General features: G+C 40.0%; 1 protein-coding gene across 1 annotated transcript in view; it reads right to left on the bottom strand.

Annotated features, from left to right (window-relative positions):
• The window catches only part of LOC136886517 (gastrula zinc finger protein XlCGF28.1), a 58,105-nt gene extending 46,613 nt beyond the window's left edge, over nt 1–11,492 (bottom strand). Inside the window, exons 1-2 of the mRNA XM_067159331.2 lie at nt 11,384–11,492; nt 5,563–5,670 (exon numbers count right to left, since the gene is read on the bottom strand). Coding sequence (XP_067015432.2) covers nt 5,563–5,670; nt 11,384–11,431 — 156 coding nt within the window. The 5' untranslated portion in view covers nt 11,432–11,492. The remainder of the gene's footprint in view (nt 1–5,562; nt 5,671–11,383) is intronic.
• Between the last annotated feature and the right edge of the window lie 1,756 nt (nt 11,493–13,248).

Below are 13,248 nucleotides of genomic sequence, written 5' to 3'. Positions count from 1 at the left end.
CTGAGAATCTAATGGGAACAAGAAAGGCCCACCTATTCAATACCATACAATGTTATAAAGTAATGTTTGATTACACACATCATACACGCTACCAGAGGTCCCATTTTGAACTGAGAACATCGTTTAGTACCCTGGAAACATGGCATCTGCCTTATTTTCATGTCAAATAAAAAAAATTTTGTTATTTAATACTCAGCAGAACAGCCAGCGACTCCACGCCGAGTGTTCGGCGGCGAGAAATAACCTGGCACCCTCAGGGAGCCAACGGCTTCGGGCGGATGAGCTCCTTGAGGAAGGGCGGTGGGCCCTCAGTGGAGGAAATGCCACTGGAATCCACTGAAAACCTGATGTCGGGCAGCAGCGCCATCAGTATCGACTTGATGCACAGAGCAATTCATGCTCGAGATGGGTCAAGAGCGGGGAGCCTCAAGCGTCACCAGAATGACTGGTTTTTCGGTTGTGGTACTGCAATGTGGAAGAGAGAGGGACCTCACTACACTATTATTCCCATGAACACTATCATGATAGCTGCTTTAAATGGATCTAATTCGTCATGTGACCCGGCTGACAACCGGCGCTTTTGTGCTTCCAGGCTGCAAAGTATGAAATGTGCTACTGGGCATGTGCTTGTAGGCAACCAGGCTGCATATGCGAAATTTGCGACTGGAAGAACAAAGCAGAATGTGGGTACTTGGAATGTGAGAGGACTTTTAGCTTCAGGAAAACTTCTCCTGATAATACAAGAGCTGGAAAGGTATAATATAGGAGTGGCTGGGCTAAGTGAAACTCACTGGAAAAACAATGGCCATTTTAGGAGTGGTAATCATTGGGTCTACTTTTCTGGAAATTAAGAAAAAAGCAGTAACGGGGTCGCAATTGTGATCAGTGACAAACTGAATGGCCTAGTGAAAGGATATAAACCTGTTAATGATCGCATTATAACACTAAGTCTCAAATGCAAGCCACTTTCAATCAACATTATTCAAGTTTATGCCCCTGGATGCGTCTGATGAAATAATCGACTGCTTCTATCAAGATCTTGATGCTACTGTTTCAGCTTTTCCAAGCAGAGAAATAACTATTGTTATGGGAGACTTCAATGCCAAAATTGGTTCAACACAACATGATGAGCATGTCAGAACATTGATAGGAAGATACGGAATTGGAGAAAGAAATGAACGGGGGAACAGGCTTCTTGAGTTTGCAATTCAAAACAGGTTCACTATAACTAATACAGTCTTCAAGCATCACATACGGTACATGTACATCGCCTGATGGTCAATATAAAAATCAGATTGACTACATCTTGATCAGTTCAAGATGGAGGTCCTCTGTAATGGACACCAAAACCTGTCCAGGTGCAGTATGTGGCAGTAATCATCAGCTTCTTAGAACAGAAATAAGAATAAAACTTCAAACACCAGTTAAAAGATCATACAGGATACCATAAGTAGTTAATATGTCGTCTTTCAAGGAATCATTGGCGTGAAGAGCCTCCGTATTACAGGATCCAGTATCAACTGCAGAAGGGCTGTGGAATGTGACTAAAAACTGGATAGAGTCCTCTTTGAATGAATCTAGAGCACCAAATACTAGAAGGCAACAGTAGATCTCTGACTTGAGCCTTCAGCTTGTAGAAGAAAGAAGGTGCCTTAAAAAATCTGGCATTAACACTAAAGAAAAAAAGAGAGCAAATGTCTGATCTTGATAGAAGGATTCAGTCTTCTTGTAGAAGAGAAGAATAATTTCCTTAGTAACATTTGTTTTGAGATTGAAGACCATGCAAATCAAAACCATAGCAAGGATCTTTTTGACAAAATTAGAATAATCACTCGAGAATTCAAGCCATATTCCTGGAATATACAGAACTCAAAGGGGGAAGATGTTGTGGATATAGAGAATGTTCTGGAAACATGGAGATTGTACTGCCAGGATCTATACAGTGAACAATCTAATGCACAAGACCAAGTGAAGATAGACAAGCAGTCAGATCCTGAACCTGACATCCTCCGAGATGAAGTAGAAATGGCTTTGAAAATGCTGAGAACAGGAAAAGTGTGTGGACCTGATGGAATAAGTGCAGAAGTCTTGAAAGCTACAGACGATGTTGGAATTGAAATGCTGTTGAAAATCTGCCAAGCAATATGGAATTCTAGAAGATGGCCCGAGGAATGGGTACGGTCAATCTTTGTCCCAATCCACAAGAAAGGATCGAGGAAAAAATGTGGAAATTTTCGCTTAATTGCTTTGATTTCACATGCCAGTAAAGTTATGCTTCATATCCTGCACAAGAGACTCCGGGCATTTCTAGAGTATCAAATTCCTGAAGTCCAGACTGGATTTATGAAAGGAAAAGGTACTCGAGAACAGATCTTAAGCCTAAGACAAATCATAGAAAAGGCTAGAGAATTCAATGTTCCAGTATATCTGTGCTTTATTGACTACCAAAAGGCCTTCGATACTGTCAAATGGAACCATCTTTGGAAAATTTTGGATGACATGGGTTTGCCACTCCATTTGATTGATCTCCTCAAGTCCTTGTATAAGGAAAATACAGCCACTGTGAAGATTCAAAACAAACAGTCTCAGCAGTTTCGTACAAGGGCTGGCGTTCACCAGGGGTGTATCCTGTCACCATTACTTTTCAATATCTATGGTGAATATGCAATGAGAACTGCATTAGATGGCTGGGACAAAGGGTTTTCCATTGGGGGATGCAAGATCAACAACTTGAGATTTGCAGATGACACCACCTTGATAGCATCATTTGAAGAGGAGTTGACAGAGCTGATCAACAGAGTAGAGGAAGCAAGCCTAGAAATTGGATTACGCCTAAATCGACAGAAAACCAAAGTCATGATTGTTGATCGTAAGAACAACAGTTCACATATCAAACAGATTGGAGGGTGTGAAGTTGTACATCAGTATGTATACCTAGGCTCCTTACTATCCAATTCTGGTGGTTCCAAAGATGAAATAAAGCGCAGAATTGAAATAGCAAAGGTAGCAATGATCCATCTGCGGAAGATCTGGAAAGATAACAACATCACCATTAAGACAAAAAAGAAGCTCGTTGAATCTCTAGTCTTCTCAGTCTTCTTGTATGGCGCAGAGACGTGGACCATCCTCAAATGTGATCGTGAACAGATAGAAAGCTTTGAAATGTGGTGCTGGAGGAAAATGTTAAGGATTCCTTGGACAGCTCATCGCACAAACACATCAATCCTGAAGCAAGTTCAGATAAAAGTTCGTCTATCGTGGAAGGTCTGTCAGCGGATTGTACGCTACTTTGGACATATAATGCGCTGAGATGGTAGTCTTCAAAAGCTGATTGTTGAGGGCAAAGTCCAGGGAACCAGACAACGAAGACGAATACCAACGCGATAGATTGACATGGTGAACGGCCCCCACAGTGTTCTCCTAGAGTAACCACATTGAAAGCTTTAGGTAGGGAAGAATGGCGGAATATGGTTCATCGGCTAGAGGGCTGAATATTATGAGTCATGAGACAAAACGAAGAAGAAGACCCAATACAGCCACTTTCTTTAAGTTAGAGATAACATGTATTTTATTACGCAAAACAGTGAAGTTCCTTCATGTTCCTTTTAGTTCTAGAAATTGTTACGTCTTATGACTGGTTACGTTATTTTAACGACAGACTTTTTAAACCAATAGTAAAATGTTTTCTTATTAATTGCACCTGTTACTTTAAGACTCAGTGGATGTTCAGCAAGAAAATCTTTTATATAGATATTCTTACAAAATAAAGAAATATGCTCTCGGACTTTTAAGATAGTGGGATATTAGTTTTTGTCCTCGGCTCAGTTTAATCTACTCAGATATTATTCAACGCTTTCAGAGGACTCTTGTCAAGAGGACGTATATACAAAGTTTTAAGACAATTGGTGCTATATTTGTAAGTTAATGTTTTTAATTAAGTCATGCCTAATTTTGTTATATTTGTGTACACTTTATGCATTGTTTTTGTACTTTGTCATTGTATGTTTTTCTTATTTTATGGCTGATAATGATGCACACCAGCATCGAAACTGGTCCTAAGAATAATAAACTGTCATAAATTATTTCCAATTAAGAGATGAAAGTATATGATTTTCCACCTGTTCAATACAAATTGAATTGTGATAAAAGACACTGAAATATCACATTTTATTCATAAATATTAGGGACCGGTTTTGGCATGTCTATGCCATCATCAGCCTAAAGTTAGATACACAAGGACACAAGCAAATTATACATGTCAATACACAAATAAATTTTCTGACATATTGGCAGTTCATAATAGCGTTGATATAAACAACATTTTGAATGTATAAAAACTTTCAAATATACCTCTTATAAAATTTATGATAAAGGTAAAATGATCTATTTACAATTTTGTGATATCTATTACCTAGTAATGTTTTGTGTTACAATCGTGTGTTAAAAAACAAAAGATGTCTTTTAAAACACCTCTGTCTGAACAGCTTATACACCTAATAAAATTTGGGGTATTGACATTCCTATAGTATTAAAATTTAAGACGTTCTTATCATGTAAAGATACTCATGTAAATAAATTTAGTAACAGTGTTCAGTATTGTTACATTGTAGAAGAGAATAGCTGTTCGTTATTTAATGTTTGTTAAAAAAAGTTCCTCATTAGAATATAGGCGGTAAGCCAAGTAAAATTGAGACTCAAATAAATCTTGCTTGAATTAGCGGTAGCTTATTTGTCAGGTTGCCGGATGTTTTTAAGTTTCTAAACCTCAGAAGTACAAAGAACATGTGAGTGGCTGAGGCCGTATTTGACAAGTACGAGTTCACAAAGCACTATGTCATCAGGTGGTGAAATGCAATTCTAGATATCTTATTTCAAAACGGACCTAACGCTATTATGAACTGCCAATATGTCAGAAAATTTATTTGTGTATTGACATGTATAATTTGCTTGTGTCCTTGTGTATCTAACTTTAGGCTGATGATGGCATAGACATGCCGAAACCGGTCCCTAATATTTATGAATAAAATGTGATATTTCAGTGTATATCACAATTCAATTTGTATTGAACAGGTGGAAAATCATATACTTTCATTTCTTAATTGTAAATCTTTTTTTCAATACGGACCAATTATGAAATTTTTAACATTAAATAAATTATTTCATAACATTGTATGGTATTGAATAGGTGGACCTTTCTTGTTCCTATTAGGTACCTTTCTTGAGCACTGCCTGCGCGTTGTTGAGTGCAATGGTGTCTCAGTCTAGGAGGGTCGACACAGGACAAATCACAAAGCTATATGGAAGAGAAGATGTTTAAATATTATTATGAACTGGGGGTGAAATCTTGCTCAAGTGCAGTTCTTTGAGGCAGGAAAGGGACTTGTCCCTAAAAGGAGTAATTACTTCCGATAGTTAACAATTCGTCTTTAATTTTCTTGAAATGAAATGTTATGCAAATCCGGAACTCCACGGATGAATACAACAAAGTGGGGAAAGAAAGAACTAAGATTTGGGTCAATAATGACCAAGCAGCAGTTTTAGTGTTAATGATCTAAATATCACCTGAGGATCAAGATCATGTTCTTCTCCTCCATGCAGATCAGCAAAGCTAAGATCTGGCTCAACTTCTACTTTGACTGGGTTAACTGACTGGAACTCCTCATTCGGCACCTGAAACAGCCAAGCAGAAACACTAGTTATTGTTATCAAAACACCTGCACATTTCAACAACAGACACAGAATAAAATGTCCAGGTTTTGTGTTGTTTCCTACAGTATTTAACCTCGTAACTGCCTCTGCAGGCTTGATTCAGCCCATGGTGGTGGTGGTTGCAATTATTGCTTTAAGAGGAAGTACATCTGGGTAACGATCCTCTCTTAACACTAGCCACAGGGAAAAAACTGAAGGGGTTTGACACTTTTGAAATATGAAGGTATCATCCAAAGAAGACAAGGACCACAAAGGGGGTGAAAATGAAAGACGCTCTAGGCCTCAAATGCTCTTCTACCATCAGGGTTGGAGAACAACAAGAGTTGCAAGTTGCTTTACATCTCACCGACACAGATAGGTCTTGTGGCAATGATGTGGAAAGGGCTAGGAGTGGGAAGGAAGCAGCCATGGCCTTTATTAAGGTTCAGCCCCAGCATTTGCCTGGCGTGAAAATGGGAAACCATGGAAAACCATCTTCAGGGCTGCTGACAGTGGGGTTCGAACCTACTATCTCTCGAATAATGGATACTGGCCGCACCTAAGTGACTAAAGCTACTGAGATCGGTAACAAGAGTTGACCAAGCAAGGACAGATAGAACAGATGAAAGTGAGAAGCCTGACACAAGTACATGAAAAGAATGTCATGACTGAGCTAAGGGCCCTGAGGATGTCAAACCATGCTCCCAGTCAAGAATACCTGGGCCCCATTTATTTGCCTCTTACAATGGGCAGCTGATAATGTGCATGTTATTCTACTGTTCGAATGCACACAGGATTCAGTCCACAAGTGTGTAAAACAGATGTTAAAATCACAACAAATAAAGAGTCAGTATAGAGAAAAGTAAAACAGCAGATTCTGTGTAACCACAGAAGATAACTGATGAGAGAACAAGTGAGATGCAGTAGCAAGGATCGAAGGACAGGGAGCTGAATGGGACAAGACCAAGTTCCAAACAAGGACCTCAAGAGGTGGAGTAGGGTATGGAGAAGAATATCGGAAGCAGGGGAAGAGGCAGGGACCCAACCCAAGAAAGAGCTGGAAACAAGACACCTTTCACAATTCAAGACCACACAAAAACATCAAACAAATAAATGCAAGAATAGTTCTACAATTTTCAGATGAAACGAGGGCAGTTTTCACATCGTTACATAGACTTTGCAGTCTCTTCTCAAAATAATCTACATTTTTGGGCAAAATCTCCAAGACTATTGCAGGTAATACACACCATATGTTCCAACATCATGTCCCTGGTTGTTTTCTAAGAACTGCCACATGTTAACAGCAACGATATGACATCTAGAAAGAGTACCCTCAATATTTCCACAGTAATGTGTACTTAATTTTTCATGACTGTCTTTCTAATACTATTAGCAAAGCTAGCCTCTGCCAAATGTGAGGGAGGAGCTTACCTTGCTATACGGTTCCAGCAAGTCAAAGAGCCTGCCAAATTCCAGGACTAGCAACTGCTTTCTACCAAGGCTTTGTATCCTTCCCTTTTATTCCTTCCTCTGACAATCAAAATTAATAGATTTTCGGTTGGGATGAACAGACCCCTTCTTCATCTACCAAGCAGCAGGTGCACACTGCAGCAGCTTCACTGAGGTGCACCTGTTCTTTGGCTATTCAGACCTTTGACAATCTTCTCCTGTTTTGCTGGATAGGGCCAGCTGGACCAAGGCTTTTAAAACTTCATTTTATTTTATATATATTTTTTGAGAGTGTTACTACTTCATCACTCACCCTCTGTCCTGCCTTGTGACGGAGAGCCTGGCTGGCAGGGGGATACACCAGACACATAGGTAATGAGGGGAAGGGATAAAAGCAGCATCCAGGCCAGCAAGGAGAAATTTTTGACAAGTAGAATGTATAAGATGAAGAGGGTAAGAGGAACCAGTGAAGGATAGGACACAGGAATCCAAGTTCATCAAGAGAGTGAAGAATAGGATGATTCCCATGAAGATGCAAGTGGACGGCAGGAGACTGAGAGAAGAGGAAGAGGTGGTGGTATTTATTCTTTTCAGAGGAAGTACAACCTTCAAAAACACTAACCAGAGGAAAAAATGAAGGTACCCGCTGAAGAAAGACAAGGACCACGAAGGGAGTGAAAATGAAAGATGACCTAGGCCTCGGCAACCTAACACCGTTGGGCTCAGAACAGAACAAGAGTTGACCAAGGGAGGTCAGATAGGATACATAAAATTGAAGACCCTGGCACAAGTACCTGGAAGCAATGCTGGGACTCAGCTAAGGACTCCATGGTTGCCAACGCCCCCCCCCCCACCTCCGCTCCCAAGTTAATGTTACAACAGGCAGAGTGTTATTCACCTGCATCCAGAGCAACAGGAAGAGCGGGTGAAGAAACAGGGGAGGACTGACCAAGTAACAATAGCAAGGCTGGCCAGTGTGATCCTCGGTCATGCTATTTAGCGTTGATCTCAATATTACTTCTTCTAATCTTGATCTTTAAACTATACAGAAATATGCAATATATGTAATTCCTACCAGAAAGTTACTCCCTGAAAAGTTCTGCCAACATTGAGATGTCATTCCAGATCAGTTCCAGTTGCCCATGCTCTTGTCTACAGCTCCATGAACCAAGAGCTCTTGTTCAATTATTTGATACTATGAGAAATTCTGCAAATCAACAGCAGAGCCAGCAGCTGGTCTGATGCCCTTGGAAAATGCCACTAATGGAGGAGTTTCTTACAAATTTATCTTCATTTAGACCAGGGGTCTTTTTACACGTAGTTAAACAAAGCTGAGAAATAGCTGCTTCCTCTGAAACAGGAGCAAGGAATTCTTCAGGAGCACATGAACAAATTTAAACTGAGTGTGAATGGAGCTGCTGTATCTTTAGATTTTCCAAGTACACAATCACACATTTCAAATCAGTCACTTCCACAACCTGCATTCAAGCCGTCTACAACTGCTACGTTTCTCACTTCAGGTTCAACTTCATTTACAGGTTCCCTTGCTAACATACTGAAAGCCTGAACTCTTATACTGATTATCGAAGAACCAATCTTCTTCTTCTTCTTCTTCTTGTGTTCTGGCCTTCTAAGGACCACGTTACAATTTCAATTGTTCCTCCTTAGTTGTTCTTCCCTTTTCTTCCAGTATTCTTTCATTGTTTCACTGTGTTTCTTTTTCCTGTTTTCAGTCCACTTTGTGCCTGTTTTCTTTTCCTTCCTCCCTTGGAATCCTTCCATTTGTAAGACTTTCTTCCTAAAAACCTTTCTTTCCAATAATTCTTCTTCTCGTATGTTGTTCCTTTCCAGGTCTTTCTTGACTTCTTGAATCCAGGTGGTAGTTGATTTCTTTTCCCAAAGGTACTTGAAGATTTGTTTAGTTAGTCTATTGTCATCCATTCTGTAAATGTGTCCAAGAACCAATCATATTTTCTGCATCTTTGTTTTCTCTCAATAACTGCTTAAAATGTATAGGAGGTCGAAGAATTGTGTCAAATTAGCCTGATTTGATTGGTATTCACACTCGTTTTATCATTTCCTTGCCTGTAATGCTTGAAGTCTACCACAATACCACAAAAACAAGACTTATCAAATACAAGCTTAAGCCCTGCATTTATTAGAAGTTGAGTAATAACAGGGTAGTGGTGGTGATGATTATTGTTTTGAGAGGAAGTACAACTCGGCAACAATCCTCTATTAACAGTAATCAGAGAGAAAAAATGGAAGGTATCCAACACTCTGAGAAATGAAGGTGTCACCCAAAGAAAGACAAAGGACATGAAGATGAAAGACTCCCTAGGCCCAGGTACCTAATACTGTCGGGGTCAGAAAACAACAAGAGTTGGCCAAGGGGAGGTCGGATGGATAGATGAAAGTGAGGAGCGTGGCACAAGTAAGTGGAAATAATAGCAGGACTCAGCTGAGGACCCCATAATCACAAAACCATGTGCTGAAGTTAGGAGCCCTGAGGCACCTTATGACAGGCAGGTGATACCATGGGTGTTATTCTACTTCCCCCACCCACAGGTGGTTTGAATAATAACAAAGGACATGCATAGAACCACCAAAATGTAAACACAGTGTCGCAGATTCTTTTTACTTTTGACTACATGTGACTATGAAGTAATTAATTCTCAATTCTTCCATCAAAGGCTCTGCTGCTGTAATAGAGAAGGGCTGACCATTTTTTGCACATTGCCTATCCACTATTGTTAGTGCTAAGTCTATCGTTCATGGATATACATCGATGGTCCTGTATAGAGAAAAATATATTCTCTTTGGTCTTGCAGTTATTTATTTTTGAGAAGATAGTGGCATGGATTTAAGCATGTTCAGTGATGTCATGTCATGGGGCGTTTGTTGCAGGTTGATAGGTAGGAGAGGAGAGAAAGTATGAAAAACGGAAAACAGGTTTTCTTTCAGTGGGCCAAAAGTTGGGTGCCACGGCAACCTGGTACCCAGGATTTCTCCACCCCTGACCTAGGTGCTTCTAGGCTCTTGGACTGTTTATGAACAATAGAAAATGCATCTGCAGGTACAGAAGAAGTTCTTCCAATCGATCTGCTATTGGGATGGTAAGAGCTCGTTGGCCACTGTCTGCTGTATTGCTGGAGCAACTTTAGAGCAAGTTCACAGCTTCAGATATTCAATAGAAATAAAATCTTGGATTGAGCAGGCAAGAAGTGCATTTAGCAAAATAATCACTATCCTCTGCAGCAGTCTTTGTGTTCGTCTCAGTAAAACTCGGTATGAAGTGTTCTCACATGGTGCTTACATACAGCCAATTCCAGAAGAATAATAGAATCTTTTGAAATATGGTGCTGCATGGGTGGATACAGTATGCAATACCAAAGTGGTTGACTGAACCCAAAAAGAAAAGAAAAAAGAAGAACTTGAGTCAGATGGTGGGGAACAACAATTATTACAGGAGGTGAAGATGATGGAACCTGTGTGATTGCTGTGAAATGAGCATTTTCACAATTTGTTAGTTGCAGAGAATAAACAACAAATCACTCTGACAACTGCTGACATTCAATGGCGTACAGCAAGATGAAGAACTCATCAGAGCTATCCACGGAAATCAGTCTAAGTTCAAGGAAGTATAAGAAAGGGCCGATGATCTAGATGTTAGCCTTTAAACTACAAGCAAACCAAGTATAAGAAATAATGTTTCACTATGATTCATCTTTTCAAGCCATTTCAAATGATGGTAATGAAAACATCCCTGCATGGTCTGTGTAAGTCCGTCGAGGTTTAGGCTACCACTCTCCAACCTTCATAAATTTCTTATGTCAGCTCCTACGTATAAAAATACCCCCACAATGTACACAGAATTTCGCCTATTTTTCAATTACTTGTGCAACATCGTGTAAGAAGAGAAAATAATAATACTAAATATTAGCCTAGTATGTCAGTTGTTTAACAGCAAGTACAGCAAACTTCAGGTTCTTGTCATTCAGTGACATTTTACGAATACGTTTGCTGTTTCTAGCTAAGAGTCCTACACACCACGGGCAAGCGTCCATAGTTATACCAAGAACTTGACTCTGCTTCGGATACATTTGTGGGCCTGTCTCAATAACCCTTCCTACTATGTCTCTACCTTAAAGACTCGGAAGTGCAACTACATTTAGCCACATAATATCTATCGTCAGGGTGAGGAAACAGAAGGAGGTGAATTCCAGTGTTCAGTTCGGCGACTTACTTCGTTGTCCGATGCAGGTTCACACTTGATGAAATGTGGGACTGCCATCGCCAACTGGAGAAATGTTGAGTATGAACACAGCAATATTAGCAACGTGCCCTTGTGAGGTTTCAGCAACCCACAACACGCCCAGTTCAAACAAAAAAAATAATGATATCAACAGGCTCCCAAAGTTATATACCGGTGTTCCGTGCTCACAACCTTGAACGCAGGCAACGCTTTGGTGCAGATAATACAGAATTGTCATAGTAGAATCTGGTAACAGACTTGGTAATTTGGTAACTGTTACGGAGTTATCCGTGGAAGGCAGAGGTGAAAGAAGGTGCGGGCTGGAATGGGTCTAACTACAAGTCCGAAAAGCGAATTAAAATTTCAAGAAAGGTTATATTTTCAAAAATGCCAAAACTTAAGAAGATTTAACAAAGCTTTAGACTTCAACAAATAACAGCACGTCAACCAATAACCAACAATAAGGTCCAAGACTAGGCCAGTTAAAATTTAGAGGCAATTAAACATATTTTCACTAGGTGAAAGTACCATAAGGCAAAATCCAGGTACAAGTATGATTTTCCAAATGAAAGAACAAGTCCAATGTTCGTTACAAGTCCTGGGCTTCAAGCCCCACCTTACATTTTTGAGCTTCAAGCCTAACTTTGCCAAGGTACCTTTTTAACTAAGGGGCAGAAAACCCCATCATACCAAGGAGCACTTGCTCCTAATTACAATGTTAAGCCTCCTAGAGGCACACGGAGATCAAATTTAGGAAAGAGCAGACTCGCTCTCAATAATTCAAGCCTATCAGAAGGCCATAAACAGACTGTACACTTAACTGCCCTTAAGGCACACTTATAAATAAACAGGGGTAACTAGTACCCAACCTAGAGGGCCTTCGCAATGAAGAAAAAACAACAGGGTAAGTTACTGGCCCAAAGTACAGAGAGGACTAGAGGCGTGAACTTGCACTCCTAAATACACATTTTAAAACCTAAGTGGCTCTTGGCCAATTACACAGGGGCTAATCCCAAGCTAGGGAGGTGACTCGTATGAGAAAACTTTAATACATTAAGGAAGAGAAGAAACGGTTATGAAAACGTACTCCCCTCAACTTCAAAATGAAGGGGAGCTCGAGAGGGTAAAGCACTCTCTATCCCCGAATTACAGTTCAAGTTATGTGAAGTTTTTACAAGGGTAGAAAAGGCTTACATATTTAAAGATATAGGGTTCCATATTAAATATTTCGAACCTTACCCGAGAGTTAAACTGCTGAGCTAGCAAGAAATACAGATGTTAAAAGGCCATTACCTTGTTGAAGAACGGCTGCCTGAAGAACGAGGCGCTCCCCGTCCCCTGCTACATAATCACACACTGAGCAAGATGTTATAAGAGTCGCCCAGAGACAAGAAAATCAGCAGTTTTATACCCTCGTGGAAAATTCGAGACCTTTCAGGAATGAGTAGACACACCCACTCAATTTTTATTGGTTGACTAAGAGTTACACATGGAAATTCGAAGAAGAAAGCTATGATTGGAGGAAAGTTAATTACAGAAATTACTGATTGGCTACATTCAAAACAGGCGGAAGGAAAGGATTAATATTGCCAACCCGCAAACCACAGAACAAAATTTAGTAAAGACAAAACTTATGAATACAACATTTCTCCAAGAAGGTTCATTCCTTTACACCAGAGTGCGTTATGATAGTTTTTGGTAGAGACATCTGTTAGAGAATGTCCACACTTCTTGATCAATGAAAAACAAAAGCAAATCAAAAACACACAGTGGCATCTTCTGATAACCAGTAGAGTTGATTCCTTTTTTAAAGTTCAGAGCTTCTCCTGTACAGGAGTTTCAATTGGCGCAAGATT

The sequence above is a fragment of the Anabrus simplex genome, chromosome X, assembly GCF_040414725.1.
Source record: "Anabrus simplex isolate iqAnaSimp1 chromosome X, ASM4041472v1, whole genome shotgun sequence".
NCBI lineage: Eukaryota > Metazoa > Arthropoda > Insecta > Orthoptera > Tettigoniidae > Anabrus > Anabrus simplex.
Note: the sequence above shows the minus strand (reverse complement) of the source record. Positions and strands in the feature narration are given on the sequence as shown.